The sequence below is a fragment of the Guillardia theta genome (genome assembly GCF_000315625.1).
Source record: "Guillardia theta CCMP2712 unplaced genomic scaffold GUITHscaffold_43, whole genome shotgun sequence".
Taxonomy (NCBI): domain Eukaryota; class Cryptophyceae; order Pyrenomonadales; family Geminigeraceae; genus Guillardia; species Guillardia theta.
In genome coordinates, this window is record NW_005434631.1 from 197585 (window position 1) to 223657 (window position 26073).

General features: G+C 52.7%; 8 protein-coding genes across 8 annotated transcripts in view; 4 read left to right on the top strand and 4 right to left on the bottom strand.

The window, feature by feature from the left end:
- The window catches only part of GUITHDRAFT_140077 (hypothetical protein), a gene marked incomplete at both ends in the record, with an annotated part of 2218 nt that extends 415 nt beyond the window's left edge, over positions 1–1803 (top strand). The window contains 7 exons of the mRNA XM_005830858.1: positions 190–277; positions 384–536; positions 771–849; positions 899–1104; positions 1207–1264; positions 1309–1441; positions 1602–1803. Coding sequence (XP_005830915.1) covers positions 190–277; positions 384–536; positions 771–849; positions 899–1104; positions 1207–1264; positions 1309–1441; positions 1602–1803 — 919 coding nt within the window. The remainder of the gene's footprint in view (positions 1–189; positions 278–383; positions 537–770; positions 850–898; positions 1105–1206; positions 1265–1308; positions 1442–1601) is intronic.
- A 287-nt stretch (positions 1804–2090) lies between these two features.
- GUITHDRAFT_153107 (hypothetical protein) lies at positions 2091–3134 on the bottom strand. The gene is made up of 6 exons (XM_005830859.1): positions 3115–3134; positions 2973–3070; positions 2746–2881; positions 2633–2698; positions 2404–2514; positions 2091–2356 (listed from the first exon to the last, which is right to left on the bottom strand). Exons 1-6 carry the CDS (start codon positions 3124–3126, stop codon positions 2327–2329), a joined length of 453 nt encoding a protein of 150 aa, XP_005830916.1. The 5' UTR covers positions 3127–3134; the 3' UTR covers positions 2091–2326.
- A 328-nt stretch (positions 3135–3462) lies between these two features.
- Positions 3463–7706, bottom strand: GUITHDRAFT_163686 (hypothetical protein; the record flags this gene model as incomplete). The annotated part of the gene is made up of 28 exons (XM_005830860.1): positions 3463–3501; positions 3785–3840; positions 3893–3948; positions 4028–4089; positions 4138–4177; positions 4228–4300; positions 4349–4383; positions 4431–4504; positions 4557–4618; positions 4673–4758; positions 4809–4862; positions 4913–4959; positions 5011–5074; positions 5122–5162; positions 5223–5343; positions 5668–5741; positions 5787–5844; positions 6025–6083; positions 6140–6191; positions 6251–6297; positions 6345–6392; positions 6441–6485; positions 6666–6722; positions 6774–6844; positions 6890–6947; positions 6993–7025; positions 7082–7165; positions 7215–7706. 28 exons carry the CDS (start codon positions 7704–7706, stop codon positions 3463–3465), a joined length of 2088 nt encoding a protein of 695 aa, XP_005830917.1.
- A 3861-nt stretch (positions 7707–11567) lies between these two features.
- GUITHDRAFT_72589 (hypothetical protein) lies at positions 11568–13003 on the top strand (the record flags this gene model as incomplete). The annotated part of the gene is made up of 7 exons (XM_005830861.1): positions 11568–11607; positions 11659–11694; positions 11755–11819; positions 12110–12183; positions 12299–12395; positions 12537–12659; positions 12857–13003. 7 exons carry the CDS (start codon positions 11568–11570, stop codon positions 13001–13003), a joined length of 582 nt encoding a protein of 193 aa, XP_005830918.1.
- A 2001-nt stretch (positions 13004–15004) lies between these two features.
- GUITHDRAFT_110048 (hypothetical protein) lies at positions 15005–16082 on the bottom strand (the record flags this gene model as incomplete). Its single annotated transcript, XM_005830862.1, has 7 exons — positions 15005–15132; positions 15183–15255; positions 15320–15556; positions 15615–15701; positions 15766–15819; positions 15873–15989; positions 16044–16082. The coding sequence occupies 7 exons, from the start codon at positions 16080–16082 to the stop codon at positions 15005–15007; spliced, it is 735 nt and encodes a 244-aa protein (XP_005830919.1).
- Positions 16083–16842: 760 nt separating this feature from the next.
- GUITHDRAFT_140080 (hypothetical protein) lies at positions 16843–18661 on the top strand (the record flags this gene model as incomplete). The annotated part of the gene is given in 13 exon segments (XM_005830863.1): positions 16843–16955; positions 17012–17063; positions 17122–17175; positions 17556–17598; positions 17650–17689; positions 17745–17838; positions 17891–17958; positions 18018–18120; positions 18171–18233; positions 18279–18345; positions 18389–18462; positions 18514–18593; positions 18613–18661. 13 exon segments carry the CDS (start codon positions 16843–16845, stop codon positions 18659–18661), a joined length of 900 nt encoding a protein of 299 aa, XP_005830920.1.
- A 707-nt stretch (positions 18662–19368) lies between these two features.
- On the top strand, positions 19369–22091 carry GUITHDRAFT_140081 (hypothetical protein; the record flags this gene model as incomplete). Its single annotated transcript, XM_005830864.1, has 9 exons — positions 19369–20097; positions 20390–20616; positions 20801–20858; positions 21016–21065; positions 21179–21233; positions 21337–21368; positions 21465–21548; positions 21722–21809; positions 21939–22091. 9 exons carry the CDS (start codon positions 19369–19371, stop codon positions 22089–22091), a joined length of 1476 nt encoding a protein of 491 aa, XP_005830921.1.
- Positions 22092–24113: 2022 nt separating this feature from the next.
- GUITHDRAFT_72693 (hypothetical protein) lies at positions 24114–25151 on the bottom strand (the record flags this gene model as incomplete). Its single annotated transcript, XM_005830865.1, has 1 exon — positions 24114–25151. The coding sequence occupies one exon, from the start codon at positions 25149–25151 to the stop codon at positions 24114–24116; it is 1038 nt and encodes a 345-aa protein (XP_005830922.1).
- Positions 25152–26073: the final 922 nt, after the last annotated feature.

Below are 26073 nucleotides of genomic sequence, written 5' to 3' on the forward strand. Positions count from 1 at the left end.
CTACCTCCTCCTCGTCGTCATCATCATCATCATCATCATCATCATCATCATCATCATCATCACTTTCCTCGTAAGCCCCCCGCTTCACCCAACTCCTGTCTTAGCCTGCACCAACCCCTCCTCCCCTGCCAGCTTTCCTGTCACTCTCTCCCCTCGCTTCGACTGCATGGCACTGATTTTCACGTTCAGATTTTGGGGGCTATCGCTGTCGTCCATGTCTGGAGTGCCGCAGGGCATGAAAGTTCTCACTGAAGAAGAAACTGAAAACTCCCTCAAGGTCAAATATAAGATCCCGACTCCTCACCTCTCCTCTGCTCCCCTCTGCTCCCCTCTCCTCGTTTCTCCTCCTGTCCTTTCATTGCTAAAATGTGCATGGTTAACAGGAGGCAGTAGTTGCTCCGTCTGTTGCTCCCCCTCCTTCCCCCTCCGTCGCCCTCCATCGCTCGAGCTCAGAAAATTTTGGCGAAGCCTGGGGATCATCCGCGCCGCCGCCTCCGACTATCCACAGATCTGTGTCAGAGCCCGTGTTCAACGAGGTTCTCCCTCCTTATCCTCCTCCCTCTCTCCCGCTCTCGCTCTCGTTTCCTCTCCCCTCTCCTCCTCCCTTCTTCCTCTCTATCCCCTTTCTCTTCCCCTGTACCTCCATGTTCCCTTTCCTGTTCTTGCTTACTCTCTCCCTTCCTCCCTTGTCCCGTTTCAAGGCTTCCGCTACCCCCCACCCCCCCCGCATCCTCTGCTACTCCTGGGCATCATCCTCACGTGGTCTCCAGGAGCCGCGAGCGAAGGAGAAGCCGCAGGAAGTCAAGCGAGAGAAGCCGGCGAGGCCCGAGTTCGAGGGCACGTGGGCAGGTAGGCAGGGCCCTGGCCTCTTAGCGCATCTGACGGTCTGGCATGACAGACGAGTCGGACGATGACGGTCATTTTCTCGCAAAGCTCCCGGAGCTGCCGGAGATCAGCAAGCGAGAGGCTTCTGCTGAGGACGAGCAAAGGATGGGAGGGGAGCAGGCAAGCAGGACAAGCCAACAGGACAGGGGAGAAGCAGCAGATGAGGCGGACGAGGGCAGGCAAGGCAATCGAGATCGCAGGAGGAGAGACACACGCAAGGTGAGGAAGGAAGACGAGGAGAAGGAGGAGGAGGAGGAGGAGGAAAAGAAACGAGACAGAAACGGTGGATGCAGAACTTGAGTTGTGATGTTTGCCTGGCAGAGGAACGACGAGCAGCCAATGCGCGAGAGGAACGATTTTCAACCCAACGAGTCTCGCGGTTCGCATGCTCCTGGCCAGTGCCCTCCATGACGTGGCGTGCAGGAAGGGGAGGAGCAGACCGCGCGAGACGTCCACCACCAGCGAGGAGAGAGCAGAGCGACTACTCGAGCAAAGAGTCCGAGACAAGACCGATGCACACGGGAGGATCGTGGCAGGCGATGAGAGCAGCGGGAAGGTTCACGTCTCCAATTCCCACTCTGTCTCCTTCCCATTCCTACTTCCCTCCCCTTCATGCTTCCCTTCCTCTTCTCCACTTCTCTTGCTCCCTCCCCTGTCGCCCTCCTCCTTCCGTCCTATTCCTCGTTCCTCACCTTCTCCGCTCATCCCCTTGTCAGGTACATCCCCCCTGCCAGGCAGAACTACTACGAGGACCCTCGAGTCGCATCGCATGCAGAGAGGAACGGGCAGGACGGAAACGGGCTGAGGGTCACGGCGACCTCAGACGGCAGCAGACGCGTCATCTCCTCTCAAGCTAACCAGGGGAGGCAGAACCGCACGAGAGGTAAAGATCCGCCCTTTCCTCCCCTCCCGCCTTGACTCCTATCCCCGAGTTCTTATTTTCCCCGTCGCCAACCTCCTCTCCCTCACCTTCCCCGTCTCCTCCCTCTCGCTCTCCTCTTCCTCCATCTCTCCTCTCCTGATCTCTTGCTTACTCACTCGCGCCTGCCAGACGACGAAGGATTTACCGTGCGAGTCGACGAGAACGGAAGCCGGAGGGTCGGGGGAAGAGGCCGAGGGCGGGGGCGGGGGCGCCAGAGTTATGGAGGAGGAAATTTTAGAGGGGAGGGAGAGGAGAGAGAATGACAACAGTCTGAGCCTAGACAGGAGAATAAACAACTTTCACAAGAATAATCTCTGCTGTACAACGAATATCGAAACAATGACGACGACGATGACGACGACGTCAACAATCCCAACATGTCTGACTCACCAAGTTGGCTCCGGCCGGAGCATCTCACAGCTAATATACAACGAGGTCGCCCCCCTCTACCATTGAGCTACCTCGTACTCCTTCTATCTTCTCCCTCTTGTTTGCTGTTGTGAGCCCTATCCTCCCTCCCTACCGCTTGTACCGCCCGGACGCAAGAATCTGCCATGGAGGGTGAGCGACTTGGCTGTCAACCCTCTACCTCCTACCATGGATGCGAAGTGATTGACGACACTCTTGTTGGACAGCAAGTCTTCGATGTGCCAGCTCGCCCGCCACCTCCACAAGTGGTCGGTCCCCGGGAAGTTGATCTGATCGCTCTGCGACAAGTTAGCACAGGGGCGAAGGAGACAGACGAAAGCAAGGAAAAGAACAAGGCGGAATTGGGAAGGGGCCCAGGAGGAGGAGGAGTGTAGAATAGGAGGATCAGGCCCTCGCCTTGGGATCCTTCGTCACCGTGGCGGCGCAAGTATCCAGAAGGTCTTGCAGGGGAAGGACCGCGAGCTGTCAGGCATGTCAGCCTACGCATCGCCTCTTATCTCAGCCATCACAATCGAAGGGCTTGCAAGGATCGACTGCACGATTTGCTTGGCAACAGGGGGTGAGCACTTGAGAGGAGCTGGCCCGGTGCAGCCAAAGCTCCTCCACATCTCATCGCGGCTGCTAGCTGGGAGAGAATCCCACCAGCTGGAAAAAAATGTCAAACATACGTCGAAGCAAGGAGAGCGAAAGGTAGGAGCAGGACGAGAGCACAAGAGAGCGGGAGGACGCAGCGTACCAAGCGAGAGTGGACATGTCGTGAGTCGACGTGGAGGCAACAGACAGGTAGGGATACTCCGACGTTGGGCCTCCAGTGACGCGAGGAATCCTCAGCCCCTGCTCTCTGTCACTCGATGAGAAAAGCGCGAAGATCTTCGAACCGGTATTGACATGTCGGAGAGAACACGAGGAAGGCACGCCGGTCCAGGTCCCATATCTTCACCGCATAGCAGCATGTTTGACGCAGCCTGCTCCTCGTCAGGAGACGGAAGGAAGCTATTTCAGTATCTCCAAACCAGCAGGTGGCGGAGGCTTTCCCTTGCTGTGGCTTCACATAGATCCTCCTGCAAATTGATCAACATCGCCAACTTTCGCTTCACGGAATCGAGTCGTGTACCTGCCTCCAGGAGAAATACGCATCATGCAGCTCCTTGAGCTTGATCTGACAGCAGAAACTAAGGACAACACACCCCAGCATCCAACTCTATTCTTTAATCCTGACCTGCCAATCATGCCCCAGCTCCGCGAATGAGTCGGTATCCCACATCCTGGGTCCAAACTCAGACACTGGAGAGCTCAATCAGGAATCTTACTTGTATCGAGGGTAGAAACGATCGTCTGGGAATTTCTCATCCCTTATGAGACATCTGTCATCAACAGTGAGGAGGTCTGGCACAAGGAAACGGTAGAGACAATGCACCGATCGTTCAAAAACAAGATGAGTGCGTGCAGAACAGCCTGTCTCGTCATCCCCTGCACTTGGACAGGGTCTCTCTCCTAGTACATCACGTCACCAGAAGGACGAATATTAGTAGGAGAACACAGACTCACCATCGCATCCTGAAGTGCCTTCTCTGTGTCAAGGCCAGGCTTGAAGCTATAGGTTCCTATCCATTTACGTCAGTGTCGTTGTGTCATGATCAAGACCGAGCAAGATACCATGTAGCCCTTGCGAGAAGAAGCGACGCACAACATTTTCCCAGTCTTTGCCGAACCTGAAAGAAGGAGAGAAGGGCAAGAAATTATGACAAGTTCACAAAAACAAACATCACAAAGAGATGGATGCTTTGATACCTTCGTTCCAACAGATGCGATCGAACGTACGGCTGAGTCAAGCGCTGCCTATCCCATAAACCCTACAAACAGAGCTTGAGTCCGGTATTGATACTCAATTGCTATGAGACCTTAGAGTCCAACTCTTCCTTCGTGATGGGGTGGCTGGGACTGTCACAAAGAGTAAGGCAAGCATGCCCAGACGGTTGAAGGGCCATTACAAGTAATGTCCTCCGAGCCCAGTCACTGCATGAGCTGGTAGATCCCAGAAACGGAAGAATCCCAATATGTGGTCTGAAAGCATTATCAGGACATCAAAATTCCAGCAAGGATTTCAGTCACCAAGGCGGACAGAGTGGAAGTACATGTTCATGCTCCTGTGCATTGCGGTGAGTTGCATGCCATCACTATTTCGTGCCTGCACCGCAGTCTCGCTCTCCACCAAGAAAATCCATCCCTCATCATCTTTTCCCAGTCATAAGCCGGGAAGTTCCAGTTCTGCGGTACACAGATTGAGTCTCGATCTCAAGTCTTGTAAACAGATTTCGACCTGCCCCAACTCTGTGAAGGCATCTGGCGGTGCTCCCATCCGCTTGTCTAATCTGAATAATTCTACAGATAAGGAAATCAGTCCGAAGGCAAAGACAATTCTATTTGTCCTGATACCTGGCCTTGACCAAATATCCACACCATTTCGAGAAACACCAATCGGCAAATCGCCTATCAAGGCTACCCCTTTCTTCGCAGCATATCTGCAACAATCGTGAACGTGTGCAATAAGCTACACAAATCTCAATTCGACCGGCTTGCGTCCAAGAATTGCTTGTGCAAGTGATATTGAACCCAATACCAATATCTGACAATTGGGTCAGGTAAACTAAGATACTCATGGACAGAATGATCTACCTGCAAGCGTTGTACTTGTTTCCTCCTGGACTTGAAAGAGCATCCATCTAGAATACAAAATCACTCACTTCAACTATCGAAAGATCGAAATCATCAACCTGTGCAAATGATAGCCTGCCCATCTCGCCCCATTGTGATGGATCACTCACACCATACATGTCCCTTGTTGTGCGTCAATACAGCTACATACCAATTTGAGCAGGCAAAACCTCAGAACACAATATAGCGCATAGGGTTTGAGCCAGTATCCCTGGAATTGCAAGGTGACATCCCATCCATTGATGTATGGATCTAGATTTAAATCGGTCACCTGATCCAACACAAAGTCTGCGAATTCTTCAGACTCCACAACTCTCTTTCCAGAAGCTTCATAGGCCATTCGTAGGAGGCGAAGTTTGGCTGTCATAACCTTCTCATAGTCCAGCGGCTCGCTGGAGGTATATATCAGTCAGGTAGTCATTCTAGTGTATGTAGAAATACAGCAATGTCGATCCGCAACTCTCGTCCACAACTGTCTGATTGCTGCCCTCATTCATTGACTTGACGGTATCTTGTATTTCCCGCAAGACTGTAAAACGCAAGATTTTAAATGCATGTTCTCGGCGGCCAATAAATCATCACCATCCAAAGGAAGATCTGGCAAGCTCTGAAGCCTCAGATACAACGGATGTAATGCATGCACAGAGACGGAGGAATACGGCGAGCTGAAAACACTGCTTCAGCACAGGACATCAGCTTTTGCACGACACAACAACCTGTCCTCCCAGGTAGCATGTGCGTGCGCAGTGGTATCTGTCAAAGGAAGCAGTTGCACAGAGTTGAGCCCAACCTATTAGCATCGTGTCATGCAAAAATCATGGGAGCAAATGATCACTTTGTCGCAGAAATCCACGAGCAACTTGATGTCTTCAAACTCTCCAGTTCCCATTCCACTGCACAGATACATCTCAATCAGCCACCGTCTAAGCAACAAAAGCGGGAATATCGACCTTCGTGACCGTAGGGAGAAGAGTGGAAGACTGACTCCTGTTCCCCGAAAGCGGTCTGCCTTTTCAACAGGCCATCTAAATCAAGTATCTCAACGAAATGCATATGTTGGAAACACTCATTACCGATCGGTTGTAGCTTCATCCCGCACTGATACAACGTACTTGCTATTTCGAATACCCTCCTGTTGAATCAAAATCACTCAGCCTCTCGGTTGCCGTGCAGATAAGCATCAAAGACCTGCTGCAATATCCCAACTGGGCGACCAAGCCACCGAGGAGCTCCAGATTCTCTGTAGTATTTGTATAGATCACGAATCGAGAGCTTGACCCAGCAATCTCAGCATCATACCTATCCACTATTTCTCCGTTGGTAAGATTGACCACGACATATTTGTACTGCAAAACATTCAGAAACAAGCAACAATCAAAGAGACTGATGACACCTGTGCAGGAAGAAGCTGGGTAGGGGCTTCAAGATCAAGTTCCCACGACTACAGGACAATTCAGTATGGGGCCAAATTGAAAGAATATATGCATACGGGAAATCTTGCACATGACATGACAGCGACATCCTTTAGAAGTGCCTGACACGAAATCTGGTCAGGAAAATTGTGTCCGCTTCAGTGCGAACGGTTACCGCACTCTCTACAGCCATCGCACAACCCAATGGAACTCTTGTCCGCTCAACATTCAAATGAAAATTTGTGATTGCAGCCTTCACAAGCAAAATTTACGAAGATCAATCACAAAGACCGCAGGAATACCCTCTTCTCCCCGTCTTGAGGCTCAGCATGTTTCATCACATCCGCAGCATGTTTGACCTGCAGACATTTTGAACAAATGTTCAACCAGGACGGTGTAAGAGATACGACCTTCCCATCTAAAATTGCCTCTTCTACGGCATCCAACCGGCCCTGACCATAAACCACTTGTGCAATGGCATCTGCCAAAAAGTCAAAACAGTTGTACTCAATATTTCCCCAAGTACCTGTCCTGAGCACCCAGTCTTCTCCGTTTTGGCGACTCACACGCCATTGATCTCGAACCTAGCAGGTTATAAGGATTCGAATCAATATTCCAATAGATGTAACCTCAAGCTGCATTGGTTCTTGACGGCTGGCAGCCTGCAGAAAACCAATATTTGAATATTTGAATGTAGAGAATCGATCTGGTTCGTTACCTCAGACAGCGACGACGAAGAGCCAGCACTGCCCACGGCTAACAAGCCCCTCCTCCTATAACAATTGAGCATCAGAAACAATAACTGATCAAAAAAGTTTTGCAATTCATTGCCTGTTGGAGCTCTGTCTCACTAAGTCATCGATATCGAGGTATCTGCCATAACGAATCCCCCCTTCGACAAGTGGCTCGCCTTTCTCTCGGACTAGTGCATAGCGATAAGATAGTCCAGTTGGGGCAGGATGCATTACAGTGACGTATTCCCAATCCCCGTTCGCAATGTAGCGCATAACTTTGCCTTTGCCCATCGCAATGGCTCTTCTTGTCTCTGCTTCCGAAGGATTTGATATTCCACCCAGCTCATCTGTCGAGCCAACGATGATTACATTTTCTCCCCATCTTGTAGAGTAATTGATTCGAAATTTCACTGCAATCTTCATCCCTGTCGTGATGGGGCGGTTTCCTGGCACAGAAGACATCACTCTCATTTTTGAAGAAACATCCAGCAGTGTAGAATCCGTTTCACTCCCGGTGGAATCTCCCACACCCGACTCGCTTCGAGCTCTCGGAGTTTTAGATACAGCAAGATCTCCGCCACGTATTGTCAGTCTTAGCTGCATGTCCATTGGATCTTCTGGGGTTCTACTTCTCGCCGGCGATGGCTCCCTTGATGGTGCGGATGGAATCGTTGGACCAAGCAAAGGTGCAATGCAAGGAAAAGTAATGCAGTCTGTGACTGATATTGTTGTAGATAGAATCAGTATCGTCACCAACACGAGCCGACGTATGTCAAACATCCTGGGAATTCTATAGTGGGTCATATTCCCAGAAATAAAGACAGGTTTCACGGTTAGAAGCATTAATGTCCCGGGAATCGAGTGCATACACTGTTTGAGGTAATTAGAGAGATATCTTGAACGGAATGGAGCCGATTAAACTCCTGCATCCCGGCCAAATTCTCGTGAACGAGAGAATGTCCTCTACAACCGAAGCATGGCACTGAGATGCCAAGTCGTCCTCGTGGATGTTGAGTTCCAACAATGAATCTTTGCAGGAGTATTTATACCGATTTGAATCAACACAATCAGTTGAAACTCGTGCCTATATTCTTGGGCTTTGCCTGCATCAAACGGATCAATGAATGAAAACAGAGGCATCAAACACCAGTAATATCTTTCATGTTGAAGGCATCAAGCATGGCCAACAAATGGCTTCTAAAGCAGCAGACTTTCGTACATATAGATATAGATGAAAAGATGCAATCAATGGATTAATCACTGCTTGTGTACTGGCAGTGTGGTCCTAAACTGATGCTCTGGAATTCATGAAAGTCATGGTCCGCTCATAAGAGAGTAAGCTTGCCGACTCTACTCACAATACAAATGTCAACAAACCATCATATACTCCAGTTTCAAATCTATTGCTATCGATGCACAGGAGAGTCCGGAGATCGTGCTCTCCTGACTCATGTTACATATGATCATCTACATGGGCACTGAAGCTCTCTTCACTCCAATAGCAACCAGAACCAAAGAAACACACCCTATAACTGATTTTTCGCACAAGCAACATCACTTCAAACAACATCATGGAATGTTTGTCTCTTTCTGTTGTCTTTCTGCATGCTTTGCTGCATGTGCAAGCGCAATGAGGTCATCACCCCCAACGCGGCATGAAGGTTCCGCCCCACGGTTTTATCAATTTTTAAGACCCACGAATAAAGGTACTCTTGCTGGTACTAAAATTAAAATATAAATGGTTATGTTTTTTCTCTATCAAACCTCGATCTCCAGCTTACACGTACATAATTAAAATGAGATTGTTTTATAAAGTCCTCTGATCGGTATTATTCGTACCTGAATTGTACGGTGAAGGGGCGGAGCAGCTAAAAGTTTGCTAGGATCTGGTTTTATTCTTGTACGGAGTCACTTTTATATTTGAGAGGTGGACGGTTGAAAATACCTAACAAATTGTTTTAGGCTGTTTGTAAATCTTGTTTTCAATTTGAGTACCTAGACAAGGCTAAAACAATATAAATGTCTTTTTAGACATTTTTGAGCCTTAATAGCGGAGCCTTTAATATATAATAAGATTCTGGGGCGGACCGGGTAGAAGATGGAAATATTGTGGGGTGATCACCACACCCCTACCCAACCATTCCGAACCCTACCCTGGATCTGTCCGATTATAGGTATAGAGTCAACCCCTTTTATATACTACCCTCTTTGGAGAATTGTTGCGTACCGGTGTTGATATACTACCCCACCTTTGACAAATGGTTGCCACTCTAAAACTTGTTGTAAGAACACGATAGATACTGATCATGTGGTACATTCTTAAAACTAATTAGCAATATTAAAAACAAATGTTTTAAGATAATCAATTCATAAAATGCTTTTATTCCGCCTTTCACTCTCTCCCAGGGGCACAAAACCTAGTCACCCTGGCGAGGTCAGTACCCCACCCATCCTTCAGTATCCTACCCCCCTTTCTTCTATCCTTTATACCCCCTTCATCCCTCCGTCAATTACCCTACCCCAGTGATAGAATTACCCACCCTAAAATGATGACCCACCAGACTTTGTTGACATATAATAGATATAATAATGGCTTACATCGCCCGTACGATCACTTCTTTAAATGTATTATGGGCTCGCCCGACCACCCCGTACCCCGTCATAATGAATGGAGGACCCCTACCCCCAGATCTCCACACACGTTGAATGTGGTCTACCGGCTACCGTGGATGCCATTGTGATCCACCGGCTTTCGCGGCTTCAACACGTAAAAGTTCCATGGGATCATGGGACAGTTTGCGGGCACCTCGGAGCAGGGGCGGGGGCGGGGGCGGGGGCAGGGGCAGGGGCAGGGGCAGGGGCAGGGGCAGGGGCAGGGGCAGGGGCAGGGGCAGGAGCAGGAGCAGGAGCAGGAGCAGGAGCAGAAAGAGATTGTGGAAAGTGAGGTGTAGACCAGAAAATGATACTAGAGCAACGATTAGATCCACGACAGCAAACGACGAAACAAGAGCAGGAGACGCGAGCAAGCGCAATCGCTACAAGAAGCAATTGATCGGAACGAGGCTAACGGTAGAGAATAGGTGATGTAGAGTGCTGCAGAGGATTTGAAATTTTCCTTTGATTGCGAGACGCAAAAGGACAAGGGAACATTGGAGATTGAAGAATAGCTCCAAGAAAGGAAGAAACGATAGAAAGAAAAAACGCGCATGACTAGATTGGTTGTTAGAGCTTTGTGTGTCAATTCATCTGTCAAGTCCCGGAATTGCGTCAGTATATTGCAGTACTATGACAATTGAAATCAGGCCATTGTCGATCCGTGGACTACATTCACCAAGGGGTTCAGTTGTCATGAACAGGCTCTGGCAGTCGATCAAACGCCCGGTTGGAGGCAATGTGAGTAGAAGAGAAGGAAACGGCAAGGGGGGAGGAAATCGTGTTGTGGCGGCGGCGGCGATGAATCGATGGAGATGACGATGACGAGGATGATGATGATGATGATGATGATGATGATGATGATGATGATGATGATGATGATGATGATGATGATCCTGGTATGACTCGACCTTAGTTTTCCAGATGCTTCTCAAGTGAGGTTCCAGAGATTTTTGATCGGACCGCCAAGAGAAAGCAGATGGACAGGGTGGCAAGCAGGTGCTGCCTGCTCGTTGCAAGCGGTGCGAAGATTGATCCAGCTCGGATTGTGCAGGCTGGACGAGAGGATCAGTGGCCAACTGAGAGGGAAAGTCGCCGAGGACCTCCTTGACAGATTATGGGATACTAACAAGAAGTAGCTACCTTGACGCTTCTCTTCTCCAACCCTCCCTCTCCTCCTTCGCCCTCTTTGCCGCAAAGCCTCACTCCTCCTCACTCCGTCCTTGCAGATTTCCTGTAGCTGCCGATGTTGGATGCGCGGAAGGATTGCTGCTGAAGAACATGTCTGGGGTGCGTTGCAGAGCAATTGCTTCACCATCGAGTGATATCGAGCGCCAGGGAGTAGGAGGAATCAGCAAATTGTACCAGTGCGATCAGTCACAGAACATGTTGATGAAATGCCGGTATTTTCAATTTTTCCTCCCCTGCTTCTCTTCTTCCTCTCCCTCCTCCTCTTCTTCCTCTCCCTCGTTTTCTTCTTCCTCTCCCTCCTCCTCTTCTTCCTCTCCCTCGTTTTCTTCTTCCTCTCCCTCCTCCTCTCGACTCCCCCTCGCTCACTGCTGTCCTCCATGTCTGTGCCTCTCCCTCCCCTGTCATCACCCTGACCTTTTCTCCGCCTGATAATCATATCTGAGTAGGAAGGGGCTTGTCAATGGGATCCATGCAACGACAGTTCTGGCAGACAGCGAGGTCAGTCCCTTCCTTCCGCAGTCACAGAGTTGATCAACATGTCCACCTCCTCCTTCTCTCCGCTGCCCCTCCCTTCTTCACTCATTTTCGCAGTTCCTGCCGTTCTTGCCGGAAAGTCTTGACTTGGTCATGTCAAATCTCACGATGCATTGGATTAACGATCTTCCTGGTCTCTCTTCATGTCCTTCACTTTCCTCGCCTCAGTCGATTCGGATTGCAGGAACCTTGACTCAGATCCGAAGGGCACTAAGACCTGGTGGGATGCCTCCCCTCCCCTGTCCTGCCCCTTCCTCTTTCTTATTCCTGCTCGCCTCAGACGGTCTCTTCCTAGCCTCGATGCTCGGTGGCGACACTCTCATAGAGCTTCGACATGCGATCACAGTAAGTTGCTTCCTTCAATTTCTACGGCTGATACAGATTCTTCCTTCCCTTTCTATCGACTCTCCCTTCCTCCCTCCCTCCCTCCCTCCCTCCCTCCGTCTCTCCCTCCTCCTCCTCCTCCTCCTCCTCCTCCTCCTCCTCCTCCTCCTCCCGCATCTTCGGCTTCTGTCTCTCCTCCTCGGTTTCCTCCTTCCCTTGCCTGCTCCTAATTGTTCTCCTTCCGGTTCTTCCTGACCTTCTCTCTCTACCTCTTTCTCTCCTTACCGCTGCTTCCTTCGTTTACATCAAAGGTGGCTTCCATGGAGCGAACAGGAGGACTCGGGTCACATCTTTCTCCCCTAGCGAACGTCGCGGACGTGGGCGGGTAGAGTGGAGAAAGGAGGAGAGGAGGGGAATGAGGATGGAAAGAGTGGGTGAGGAAGGTGTTTGGGTGTGTGGGAGGGAGGAGATGGGAGGCGGAAAGTTGATATGTACGTCAGCCTGCTCGGTGGGGCTGGCTTCTCTCTCACAGCCGTTGACGTTGACACCGTCACGATCATGTTTCCCGACGCCATGTCGCTCCTTTACGCACTGCAGGTTGAGGAGGAGGAGAAGGAGGAGTGATGAATTTGGATCTTGGTTGTTGACGAACAGGAGGAAGTGGAGGAGGAAGGATGGGAGAGGGAGGAGGATGGGAGGGGGGAGAGCTAGCAGTGGCGGATGACGCGGTTGGCTCAGGACATGGGGGAGAACAACGCTGTGCACGGCAGGCAGATGAGGCGACAAACGCTGATTGCAGCAGCTGCTGTGTATCAGGCGATGTATGGAAGGGAAGGAGGCGCCGTTCCTGCGACCTTCCAGGTGGAAATGGAAATTGAGGAAGGGAAGATGAGAAAAGCGGAGGGGAGGGAGAGAAAAAGGGGAAGGCACGGGAGAGAAGGGAGCGGTCGAGGTCGAGCAAGAGGTCAAGCAAGAGAGTGATGAAGCGATCGTGACAGAAGCGGGGAGAGGAGGAGGAGGAGGAGGAGGAGGAGGGGACACTGATGTGTATGTTGCAGGTGATCTATATGTCTGGTTGGGCTCCGCACGCGTCGCAGCAGAAGGCGAAGACGAGAGGATCAGCACAGGCCTGCTCCGCCTCCTCTTGCTGCTCGGGATCTGACGGGCCAGACAGATGTCGCTGGAGGACCTCCGAGAAGTTTTGAACAAAATTGACGACGGAAAGGGAGGAAGGGGAGGGGGAGGGGGAGGAGGAGGAGGAGGGGTTGTGGAGGGGAGGAGGAGGGGGTTGTGGAGGAGGGGGAGGAGCGGGGAGGAGCTAGAAACTGTGAGTGTACGAAGAGAATCTTGTTACGCCCTCTTCAGATGAACTCTTTGAGATTGTATGGATGTTGAACATTTTAAGCTTGCCGGTCCTCCCGTTGCTCCCCCTCCTGTTCCTCTCGCTCCTGCTTCCTCTCCTCCTGCCGTCCCTCCCGCCCCCCCTCGTGCTCTCCCTCCTCCTGCCAATCTTCCTCCAACACAGCCTGTAAGCTTGACAGAACTTTCGACGATCGAAACAGCTCGAGGACGACGGCGTGATCGACGTCCCGCCTGATAGGAAAGAGGCACTCGACCTTGCCACCATCATCCGACTGACAGCAAGTGAGAAAGAGGAGCAGGGGAGAGAGGGATAGAGGAGGGGAAGGGAAACTGGAAGAGATGAGAGGAGAAAGAGGAATTGTAAAACAAGAGGGAGGAGGCAGGAGCATGAGCACGAGCACGAGGGTGAAGACAGGAGGAGAGAAAAGGAGAGGAGGAGCAAGAGAAATCTACCTTCCGTCTGCCGACCCGTTTCCCTCCCCATCTAGGGGAAAGGTCAAGAAGATTCAGTCTCCTCAGCTCCTTGCCGTCCTGATCAGCACCAAGGGAACGCAATGTCTACCTCACCCCTCCTCGCACCTTCTTCGCCAGCTCCCCTTGCTGGCAGCTGACCTTGACCACGAAAGTTTTCCCGTCGGGCCTCTCCCGCATGCTGGAGCGCTGCGCCTGCTCTCTTGCTTCCCTCCTCCTCGCCTTCACCTCCTCCTTCAGCAGTGCGCGATCTTGCGAGAGCTCTTGGGGCGGCCTCAGCTTACAGAAGACGTAGCACCTGGAGACGTGGCAAGGGAGGAGAGCGGTGGTCAGGGATGAAGAGAAGAGAGCAGGTGCTGTACTTGCACATAGCGTGTCCTTTGTTGTTGAAGTTGAAGTGATCAAGAAGGGCAAGTCGGTGATTCTTCAAGATGGGAACAATCTGAAAAGAAAATGAAAGAGACTCAAAAATTGGTCTGGTAGCATCTCAATCATCTCTATCACATCAATTCTATCATCAATGCCATTGTCGTCATTTTCATCATGTTTATCATCCTCATCTTCTTCCTCTCCATCATCATCGTTCTCATTATCGTCTCACATCCTGCTCGAACGTCTTGGTGCGGATAGTCACGACCAGGAGGATCCCGTTGACTGCGAGAGAAGAAGCCCATCGCCTTGACGATCGACATCAGCTTCTCGTAAAACTTGCAATGATTGCAAATGCTTCACAAGACTCTTTTATGCGTCAATGCACCAACACTAGACAGAACTCAGAGATCTGAGATCAAAACCATGATCTTCGACTATCTCAAGCATCACAATAATTGAAAAGGCAACAAGACCAATAAGATCACAATCCCATCGAAGGATGCGCAGGGTGAACTCTCAAAAGCCAAGAATTTGATCTGTCAAACAAACTCACTTGGCCCATATCGGCGTGGATTTCATCACTTGTGACCAACTCCTGTTGGAAGGAAAAGAGTCAAACTGACGGAATAAAAGGCAGAAAGACGATCAGAGACAGAGTCAGAAACAGTGACAGACGGTGGTATAAGGATGAGAGAGGAGGAAATGGATAGGGAGGAAGGGAAGGGAAGGGGAGGAAGGGAAGGAAGGGGAGGTAGGGGAGGAAGGGGAGGTAGGGGAGGAAGGGAAGGAAGCGACAGGGACAGTGAAAGAGACAGGAAAACAGACAGACACGAGGCGAGACATAGAGACGAGACGAGACTGAGAGAGGGAGGGGGACAGGGAGACAGAGACAAAAGGAGGAGAAAGGTAGGGAGGTACCCGTGTCTGTGACCCCAGGGGGGGTCGACGATGATGATGTCCGCCCATTCGCTTTCGCAAGGCTGGAGTGAGACGTGATTACATCACTGCCCATCAACAGGCAAGGCCAGCAAGAAATGAGGAGCAGACTGATTGCTACACGACACATCAAACGAGCTCGCCTGCTCTTCGCGCAAGTCGCAAACGTGGAGATCCAGGGGGAAGTTGATGTCTATCCCGGTCGTCAGCTTTTCAAGAGTTTCAGGAAGTTTAAACTTTCACCATCAGCCAACCACGTCAGGTTCCCCTTGGCAACGTCGATCGAGACTTGTTCGGCGTCACATCCAATCACTTCCTGGCAGACATCGCCATCATGGCTTCGATGAAGAGGGGAGATCAGTGTGCTTGACGGTCCTTACCAGCCCGAACTTGAGCTTGTTAGCGACGACTGCAGTTGCGCAAAGGAACGTCCCAACCCCGCACATCGGATCTAGAATGTGAACATCTCTCTTTCTGCCATGTTTCTCTGTCGCTCCTCTTCCGCTCCCGTCGTGTCTCTTGTGTGACTTGACACTATCCAGCATCCTGAACTTTGCCAGAGCAACCCATGCCATGCAGAAAGCAACAGAGTCGTCAGCACGGGATCGAACGTCACCCTAGCAAGGGCACACCAAGATCAGTCGCTCCCATAGCTCCTCCCTCCCTCTTCTCCACCTTCCGCACGTCGAGATGCCGACAGCGGCACTGAGGGCTCATCCTCCCCATGCACACCATCGTCTTACCGACCCAAACAAAGATCTCCTTCTCAAAGTCCGTCAGCGAGACCTGTCTACCTCTCAGCTCTTAAAACTTCCGGTCATGCTACCCTAGGAAGCGATGATAGCCGCTTCGCTATGGCGTCCCCCACCATGTGCTCCACCTGCGCGAGCAGCAGCAGCCGTGACTCACAAGCATGCTCGAGCACACCAGTACCTCTGGGTGTGTGAAATCGTGCGCCGCATCATACCCACGGGCTGCAGAGACCCTCCATGGCGATGAAGCTTCGCCGTCATGCAAGAAAGCATCGATCTCTTCGATGTTTGCTGCAACCTGTGTGCAAGCATCAAAATCATTTCTTTGTTATCAGACACAATGAAAGAGAACCAAATTATCCACAGCGTCTTCTAGAGCCTCTCTGCACATGTTTGGGACCAAGAGGACACTATCGAAATTCCCTCCTGGTGGAGATGTCAGGACTTGACGTTCCTCTCGTTCCTTCCTCTAACCCTTTGTGAATGTATGAAACAGATGGATGAAGGTCTTTGGAAGATAGTCAGCTAAATTTCCACGTGTCATTTCATGAACTAGCAGCCATGTTCAAGCTCACTGTCCTCCACCTCTATCAATGCCGCGCACTCATTTGGAAAAGTCAGGAGGCTGGTGCAATTGACCGCCTTCAACTCCTGCACGAGAATATGTTGGTTGGTTCCATTGCCCTCGTCATGCTCATCAATCGCTCTTCCTCCTCGCCCCTTAATCTCGGGTCCCACATTTTTCCTCCTCTCCTCCCTTCTAGGACCTTCTTGCTTCGGAATATGAGAGGAAGGGGGAAGGGGGAAGGGGGGCAGGGGGGGAGGGAGGAGGGAAGGAGGGAGGAGGTGACGAGGGGAGGAGGGAAGGAGGGAAGGAGGGAAGGATACAGAGACGGGAAGGAGGGGAGAAGGGAAGGAGTGGAGCAGGGGAGGAGAGCAAAGAGTCCCTCTCCTTCCTGTCCTCACCTCCTCCACCGCTCCCCGCAGCCCATCGCCATGCACGCCGAAGAAGTGCATTGATTAAAGAACTTTGCGGGTATAATCACGGCCCGCCTCAGGTTTATCAAGAGCTTTTTGGAGGACAGCAATTATCTCTTAGCTTGGCAGCGAAACAGGATGCCCCCATGGTGAGGCGGGCTGTGTTCACGGGAATGCAGAGAAGCGCCTCATGGGCGGTGGCCGCCTGCATGCTGCTGGCGGGCTTCGGGGCGGGACATGCGGGTAGGAGAGGATGGGGGAGAGCTGTGAGAGAGGGAATGACATGGTCGTCCATGGAGGAGGAGGAGTTGACGTCCAGAGACTCGTCGACTTGGACCTCAGGTTGGCTCGCAGCCCAGTGTGGGACTGTGTCAATGACCGGCTCCACTTTGCGGTGAGGCCCCTTGCGGCGCCATGGAGGAGGAGGAGATGTGCTGATGTGCCGTCTGAAGGATGTGCTGGGAGAGAAGGTCCTGTCTTACAGCCCTGCGACTAGCAAGTGTCAGGTACGTCGGTCATGACACGATGGCCCACCGAGATCTTACGGCATGTTTTGTCAGTCGATCGACATGCAAGAGTATGTAGGTTGTGTGGTGAGTGAGACTGTCCTATGCATGCTGAAAGTGCTGGGGAAAGTGATCGATATCCATGAATTTTCAGTCTCTTTATCAAAAAGACAGGATATTCGCTGTTGGCACAGAGAAGGTTTATCAGGTCCATTCATCGTCTTGTATGTTTTCTTTCAAGTCACTGTACTTTCAAGCTCATCTTTAACGACGAGTTCGAAGAGAGAGTGCCGCTCCATTGCGCCATCCTGCCGCCATCGGAGTGTGTGGTACCTGCACAAACCCTGTTGCACCTGTGCCCCTGAGCCTTCTCTGTGCAGCAAATCAAGCAGGGAGAAGACGTTTTCATCCAGTCACCAGACGGTGAGGGATATAGTGTGAGGGAAGATAGGTCAGCTTGACTCCTTCTGGAAGGGTTGAACTTTGTGGAAGCAAGAAACGATCCAGAGGGAAGGTGAGTCGGTCCAGTAAGGCCCGGGAAGACCTGGAACAAACGGATCTGCTTCCAGGTTGTGGCTGGCCAATGCATACGAGCCCGACAAGGAGCCCATGTTTCCTTGCAACCCGATCGCAAAGTTGTTCTGCATTCGACCTCCAGCCGGAGTAAACCTCTCCTCCTCGCATCCGGCTGATGTTTGATCCAACGACACCGCAGTGGGCAGCCGAGGATAACCTGGACGGTCTGGTCCACCAGTACGGGCCCAACATGGTCATGAAAGAGAAGTGATCCTGCTTTTCCTGCCTTCTCGCGTCGGAACGGCTGAGATGCTTCTTCTCACCAGGTTGGTGGGCTTCCAAGGATGCCGTGGGATCGATTTCTGGGAGAGCCCGGCGGAGACAGATAGCGCGACTCGCCATCTGTTGGTTCTCAACGGCACTGCTCGGGTGAAGTTTGTTTGTAGCGTCAATCTTCCTCACCGTTGGGTTGTCGACAGGTGCTCCAGTCCTACCTGGTTCTGAAGGAGAATGGTACTGTCATTGAAGACTCCCAGAAAATCGTAAAACTTGCTCCTTGCTCGGCCAGACAGTCACTCGTGCGATAGATGCTCCAGTTTGGAAGCGAGGGGGATCAACTGATGCAGCCTGCTTGTTTCTGCATCGACAGCGAAGGTAAAAGTCGCAGGGGCTGAACTCATGGACTCACCGCGCCAAGGCAAGGTTTGGGTTGCGTTCGAAGGGAGCGAAAAGCTCGTTCGGTATGACGTGGAAACCGGAGCAGCTTTGCAGGTGGAGCAGGAGACAAGGGGGCTCATTCCTAGCCATTGATCTTGCTTTCAGCACGTAGAACTGCCGACCAAGAGGGTGACGGGGATGGCGTTCGGCGGCGAGACATTGGAGGATCTTTATGTCACCGTCAGGTTTGAAAAGTGTCTGAAGCCACAAGTCAGTCATGTGCCTTGCAGCATGGGCAAGCAGCAGGCCATAGGCAAAACAGGCCAGGAAGTAGGAGGAGGAGGAGGAGGAGGAGGAGGAGGAGGAGGAGGAGGAGAAGTGAGAGGTGACGAGAGTGGAGGAGGACAAGTAGGAGGAGAAGGGCGAGGTGACGAGAGTGGCGGAGGAGAGAGAGAAGGAGGAGAAGGAGAAGGAAAGGAGAAGGGAGAAGTGACGAGAGAGGAGGAGGAGAGAGTGCAGGTGAAGAGAGAGGAGGGATTCTAAGGGTGAAGATTCCCGGCATTCGAGGACGCCGCGACCCTCACTTCGTGCACCCATTGCCGTCGAAACCAAAACTCAAGCAGAAGAAGAAATGGCAGAAGAACTTTGTTAAGAAAGCTGTCTCATAATGATCGAGGAGGGTGCGAAGGAGGAGACTAGACTCAGATAAAGAACTGATTACACTCTTACGTTTTCCCGGTGTGTCACTCTACCAGTGACTAGTTCATCTCTCTCAGTTTAAGTTCGGGGCTGGTCCCGTTCCGACAGTCCGAGCCAGTGAACAAACAGCCGCCGCAGTGAGCATCCGGGACTATCGAGACGGCTCGGTCCGATCCTATCGGGTCACACTGTCGGAGTGGCCCGGCCCGGCCCGGCCCGGCCCGGCGACTCCCGGAGCCTCAGCCGGTCAATTTTGCAGTGCAGTGCGGAACTGGCCAGTCGCAATCGGAGGGGGTTGTACAGATAGGGGCTGCCACAACAATGCCGGACAGACAAGATGCTATGGAGGAGGGGGAGGGGAACGAGGGGAGGGAGAGAGAGGAGGAGAGAGAGGAAGATGACAGTGAAGGCTCATCATACGAGCATGAAGAGGATGAGGAGGTTGAGAACGCAGACTTAGATAGCGACACGATGGTGTTGATAGACTTTGATGCTGAAGAGAGCGGGGAGCATGATACGGGGGACGACGAATCATCGTTCCCTTCGGACGATGAGGAGCACAGCATGAACGAAGATGGCGATGTGAACGAGGAGCTCTCTCGGAGACGAACTCAGATGCTGGAGAGCATGAACTACGACCCCAACCTTCCAGCAGCCCATACCTACCTTGGGGAGAGGTCTACAGCCTCGGGCGAAGTGATAGGCATCTGCAAGGATGGAGACGTTCTGGACGTCCCTGTAGTCAGAGCAAGTCGCATCATCATGTTCCCTGGTCAGAGTGTGCCCATGATGGAGTCGAACCCCCGGCTGGTCAACCTGCTGCTGAGGATCTTGAGCGACCCCAACGAGAGGAAGCTTGTCTTCGTCAACGAGGCCATCGCGCAGAAGGTTTGGAACCTCGAGGACCCTGCAGGATCCATAGGGACTACAGCAGAGATCCGCAGCTACTGCCACACCCCCGAGGCGCTCAACATCGTCCTGGAGGGGAGGCAACGGGTTCGAGTGCAGAAGGTCGTGGTTGTTGAGCACGTCCTCCGTGCTGTTGTCGAGGTTCGCTCCCCTTTCCCCCTGTCTTTCTTCTTCTGCTCACTCTCCTTCCTCCTGTCTTTCTCTGATCGCTCCTCCTCCTCCTGTCTTTCTCTGATCGCTCCTCCTCCTCCTGTCTTTCTCTGATCGCTCCTCCTCCTCCTGTCTTTCTCTGATCGCTCCTCCTCCTCCTGTCTTTCTCTGATTGCTCCTCCTCCTCCTGTCTTTCTCTCATCGCTCCTCCTCCTCCTGTCTTTCTCTGCTGTCGCCGCCTCCTCCGCCTCCTCCGCCTCTCTCACACAGACTCGTCGCTCAGGTCTTGCCCGAGTCGTCGCCTCCATCCGTTCCTCGCTCGCTTGCCCTTGTCAACACGAGAGCTCGAAGCTGCAGGCGCGATCGCTGCCAACCATCCTTCCTCTTCTGGCCCATGTGGGCGTTCAACATGTACGATGCTGTAGAGCTCTGCGATAGAGCGAAGAAGCTCTTCTCAGCCATCACAGGCAACATCCCGGTTGCCTGCCCGCAGCACCCTGTCGCCTTCAGGTGATGGAGGGAGCAGGGAGGGAGACGGGAGCAGTGAGCAGGGAGCAGGGAGGAAGGAGAGAAGAAAGAGGTGGGAGCGGGGAGCGGGGGGCAGGGAGGACAGAGGAGGGAGGGAGGACAGAGGAGGGAGGGAGGAGCAGGGAGGGAGAGGGGAGGAGATACCCGCTAAGCTGCTGCGATTCAGTTTCTGGTTGTCATCGAATCTTGTCCTGAAGGTTCTAGATCACCAGAAGCTGCTGGAGGTTCTCTTCCCCTTCCCCTTCCCCCTCCTCTCCTTCCATACCAATCTTGCCCATTCTCACTCGCAACTCCTCGTCGTCGTCCTCCTCCTCGTCTTACTCCTCCTCATCATCTTCCTCCTCCACCTCATCTTCCTCCTCCTCCTAATCTTTCTTTTAGGCGCATTCGACCGTAGCAAGGCTCAGGATGCTGATCAACTTTCTCGAGAGGTGTGACGCGGACAAGAAAGTGGGAGGAGGGGCGAGGATGAGAGTTAAAGAGGAGGGGGAACGGAGGATGGGCAGCAGGCGACGATAGTGCTGGCCCTGATCTGGTTGTGAAGGATGGGAGCGATGACTTGCATTCGGTGCCGGATCAACATCTGCGACTACAAGCAGGTGAAACAGTTGCGACATGTTTGATCTGAAAGCTCCTCCTTCTTCCCTCTCGTCTCAACGTCTTTCCCTGCTCCTCTTTTTCCTTGTGACAACTGCGCTGCAGTCTTTCTGCATGTCTGCTGAGGGGCCAGTGAGGTGAGAAGGAGAAAAGGAGGATGAGAAGAGGAAGAGGAAGGAGAATTCAAGGAAGAGGAGGAGGAGAAAGGAAAGATAACTGACCTATGACGTCAGCGTCTACGTCAATCCAGCTGGAGTTGTTCACTCGACTGTCACTTTCTACGCGGCGAGAAATCTCAGACTCATCGGGGAAAGGAGGTCAAAACTTCCTTCCTCTCCTCCTACTCCTACCACCACCACCACAACTACGCCCCCTCCTCCTCCTCCTCCTCCTCCTCCTCCTCCTCCTCCTCCTCCTCCTTCCTCTGTCCCTGTGTCCTGTTTCTGCTGCTCTTGTTGTACCCTGCCAATGACGTTCATTGCAAAACCAGCACGCAACATTCATGGTTTCCTGGTTATGCATGGAGGATTGCTGTCTGCGCAAACTGCGGGACTCATATGGGATGGCGCTTCTCCTGCGTAAGATGGAAGGAGGGGAGTGGGGAGGAGAGCAGAGCAGAGCGGAGGGGCAGAGAGGAGGGGAGAAGGAGGATCTTTGAGGAGAAGAGAGGAGAGGAGAGGAGGGACGAGTGACGCGTTTCTTGACAGGTGAAGGAAGACTCCATCCCCAGATCCTTCTGGTCTATCTTCACTGACTTCACTCTCCCTATCGCTGAACTCGTCGAGCAGGGGATTGTGCAGGGATTCACTTCGATCGTCAATGGATGCGACAGCGTGAAGAGAGAGAGAAACGGATCCTAAAATCCTCTCCGCATTCTACCCTCTACTCCCCCTCCCCTGCCTCTCCTCTCCTCCCCTCCCCTCCTGTTTCCTTTGCTCTCCTCTCCTTTGCTCTCCTCTCCGCTCCTTTCCGCTCCTCTCTCCTCTCCGCTCCTCTCCGCTCCCCTCCCCCTACCGTCCCCTGCCCTCCCTTTATCTGTTCTTTTCCCCCTCTGCTCTGCTCTGCTCTGCTCTGCTCTCTTCCTCTTAGATGAGGCTCTCGGGCAACGGGTTATGAACAAGCGATGTCTTGCCTTGTTTGTAGATTTATGTATAGAAGACAAAACGAAACCACCCACAAGTTGCTTGTGACTCCCTGAGATCATCGTCTACCTCCTCCTCCCCCTCCCCCTCCTCCTCCCCCGCTCCCCTCCTCCTCCTCCCCCGCTCGCCCTCCTCCTCCCCCCCCGCTCCCCATCATCCTCTTCCTCCTTCTCCTTCCCTTTCACCGTCTTCTTCTGCATCATCGATTTAGTGGAAAAACAAAATCGTGTTTCAGAGACCCAACGAGGGTAAGCAGCTTTGCGCTGCAAGTTCGAATGACAATGTTGTTGTTGCACCAGATCGATGATTGAGAAGAAGATGGTGAAAAGGGAAGCAGGATGTACGGGAGGACAAGGACAAGGACAAGGACAAGGACAAGGACAAGGACAAGGACAACAAACAGGCAGGGAAGGAGGAGACTGTGAAAGAGGAGGAGGACGAGGAGGATCTAGTGAAGGGTTGGCAGCAGCCACCAGCGTCATCAACATCCAGGACTGAGCAGCAACGAAGTAGCTTCTCCTCGCCTCCCTTCAGCCACTCCCTCCAACTGTCGCCCGCACCTGTCGCCTCTCAAAGGCTCGAGGATGGAGAGGAGGAAAGCGCGCAGGGCAGGCAGGGAAGTGAGGAGCGACAGGAAGAGAGTCAAACTGACAGACGACGAGCAACAGGGGAGGGAAAGAAATCTTGCCGGAAATCTGCTCAAGATCCTCGCAGCTTTTCTATCATCCTGCTCCTGCTCCTGCTCCTGCTCCTGCTCCTGCTCCTGCTCCTGCTCCTGCTCCTGCTCCTGCTCCTGCTCCTGCTCCTGCTCCTGCTCCTGCTCCTGCTCCTGCTCCTGCTCCTGCTCCTTCTCGTGCTCCTGCTCCTGCTCCTGCTCCTGCTCCTTCTCGTGCTCCTGCTCCTGCTCCTGCTCCTGCTCCTGCTCGAGAAAAAGTTCCACAGCATTTGAGATTCTCAGAAACGAATCCTGGTTCGCCTCCACATGCTCCCCTTTACATCTACTCCTCTGTTCTACCATCTCCACCTCCGTCCCTTGATGTTCGTGCTGTCCTGCTCCTCGATTTCCTTTCTTCTTTCCCCTCCCTCTCAATCAACTTGCTCAAGTCTCTGTCCTCCTTCTCCACACCCCTCCTGCCCGGCCAAACTCCTCCTCCTCCTCCTCCTCCTCCTCCTCCTCCTCCTCCTCCTCCTCCTCCTCCTCCTCCTCCTCCTCCTCCTCCTCTATCTATCTAAATCTCCTCCTCCTCGTCCTTCTTTCTGCGCTCCTCCAAGACCTCCACAAGAGATCGCCAAGACAGAAGTCAAATCATCCAACGTTGAAGGCATTCATTGCTAAATGGGCACCAGCCTCGCGTTCCACAACAACTTTGACACGCCACGATCGTCTTGATGGCAACTCACATCGAGAGCATCTCCCTCCTCAACAACAAGCTCCTCATCCAAGGAGCTAGACCCATCCTCCTCCTCTTCCTCCTCCTCCTCCTGCTCCTCCAGCTCGCCCTCCAATCTTCCTTTTCCTCTCTTCTTGGCTCTCTCCCTGGCACCCACATGGCCAGAAGCCCTCCCCCCCTCCCCTTGCAAGGGCAGGAGCAGCCCGTCATGCAAGGCTGAGCGGAACCATGACGTCTGTTGGCTTCTAGCAACGGCGGGCGCACGACCCCCTGAACCTCTTGAATTCCACAAATTGCAAACGACATCAGGAGCGGTCGACGACCTGCGCTCCCTCCGCTCCCAGCACGTCTACCTTCCTCCTCCTCTTCCTTGGAGCATCCCGGGCACGGTCTTCCAGTGCTTCCTCAGCATCTCCATTGCCAGGCTCACGTTGACCGTCATGGGACCCCACTGTGTCGCGCCCTCAGGCGTGATGCCGATGTAGCGGAGCATGAGCTTGAGCGCCATGGCCATGTAGCAGACGTTGACGTGCTTCTCAGCCGGCAGGAACTCCACCACCACCGTCCCCACCCGGCATGCGATCATGTTGCTCAGTCCGGCGCCATGTGGACCGACAACAATTTTCGCTTGTCTAAACTGCATGAGCTGCTCCCGCACCTCCCCCTTCCCGTCATGCACCCGCACCTCGCAACCCTCCAGCCCCTCCCGCAGCGCCTTCACCAGCTCCTCGTGGTTCGAGATGCTCCTCGACGCCTTCCTCCTCTGCACCACCATGACCACACACTTGTTGTTGCTCTCCCTCCTCTCCGCCTGCTCCGGGTCCTGACCCCCCAACGCCGCTCGTAGCAGCGACATGCGCATCAGTCTCAGCGCAGGCGCTGAGGGAGTTCCGCATGGCGTCGGCTCGGGGATGTAGAGGGTCTTCGCCCCCACGAGTCCATCGACGAGCCTGCTGGAGGATATGCCGAGCAGGGCCAGTGCGCTCTGAGTGAACTGGTTCTTGGTCTTAACGTGGACCATGTAGCTTTTCTCCCTGATAGACGACAAGTATTCGATCGCCATCGGCAGCCGGACGAGGTTCTCCCCGAAGAAGTGGTAGTAACCTTCACCCCAGTAGTGCGAGATCGTCGCCACCTTGTCGTACACGTGCGACGGCTTTGACTTCGTGGGCGACCCACTGAGACTGGAGCATCCCTTGGTAATTATGAAGTAGCTGCCATTCTGCGCGTTGCCGTCTGGTTGTACAATAGCGTCACTCAGAATCGCCAGACTCGGGAGAGGGTCGTTCCCTTCCGGGTAAGCCGAGAAGAGCTTTGCCGCTGTCGCGAAATCCCCGGCCTTATAACTCTCTGCGATGTCATGATAGTAGGAGCGATGGGCTGACATGTCTTTAACGGTTTTCACGGAAAGTGTTCCATTCGTCATCTTCCACCAGCTGCTGGTGAATTCCACCCAGGGGATGTTCAGTTCCGTGTTTGATGGGCTCCAGTACGCCGTCGTGACCCCGTTCTGCAATAGGATGTCCGTGAAGTTGACTTCACGGCCCAGCACGATGCGTTTCTCAGGCTCCGAAGTGTTGGCATGGAAGACCGTGACGAAGGGATTGATCGTCCTATTCCACGACCTGAGCCCACCAATGCCGAACGCTGCCGCCCCGCCGTCCCCATTTGACAAGAGCGCCACAGGCCCTTTCACATCAGCTGCTGAGAACCCCACCTGGCCAGGGGACTGGTGCCGTTGCAGGTTGTCAAACTGCTCGATGATGAACTTGGGGGCCTCGAAGACCTCTAGGTTCGTGCTGTAGATGTGGACGAGGAGGAAGACGGCCACCGCCATCATCCATAGCGCTAGTCGCCATTGCAGCATTTCAGTCAGCTAGGCAGGGCGTCGTTCAGACTCTGGTGGCCAGGGGTGGTGGGTGGTATTTCAGTCAAGGAGGGGGGTAGAGGGTGAAGTAGGTGGAGGGGGAACCTTTGATGGGGGTGGTACTTATTCTTTTTAGTTTATTAGGACTGGGGTAATCACAGCAATTAGAGGGAAATGTTGACTAAAAACCGCACTTAAGTTGAGTCAAAAATTGGACACTTGTTGGTTGAATTAGCCAGAAGTGAGCGAAATTAAGCTAATTTTGAACAAAATCAAGTAAAATTAAGCAGTATTGTCTTAAATTAACCAGATTTTACTTAATTAGCTAATGTTTTGTTATTTTTCAATCCTACTGGTCGCCCGGGCTTCAAAACGGTCACTTACTGCTACCCCACCCAACCCAGCATTATCTACCCCCACCCCCAACTCTCATATGAAAAAG

What these genes read in the sequence shown, in the direction of transcription:
- GUITHDRAFT_153107 (XM_005830859.1), bottom strand. An exon ending in TCCTTGCAAGCCCTTCGATT is followed by an intron (nt 2,699 to 2,745) that starts GTGATGGCTGAG and finishes CATGCCTGACAG; the next exon opens with CTCGCGGTCCTTCCCCTGCA. An exon ending in CGGTGACGAAGGATCCCAAG is followed by an intron (nt 2,515 to 2,632) that starts GCGAGGGCCTGA and finishes AACTTGTCGCAG; the next exon opens with AGCGATCAGATCAACTTCCC.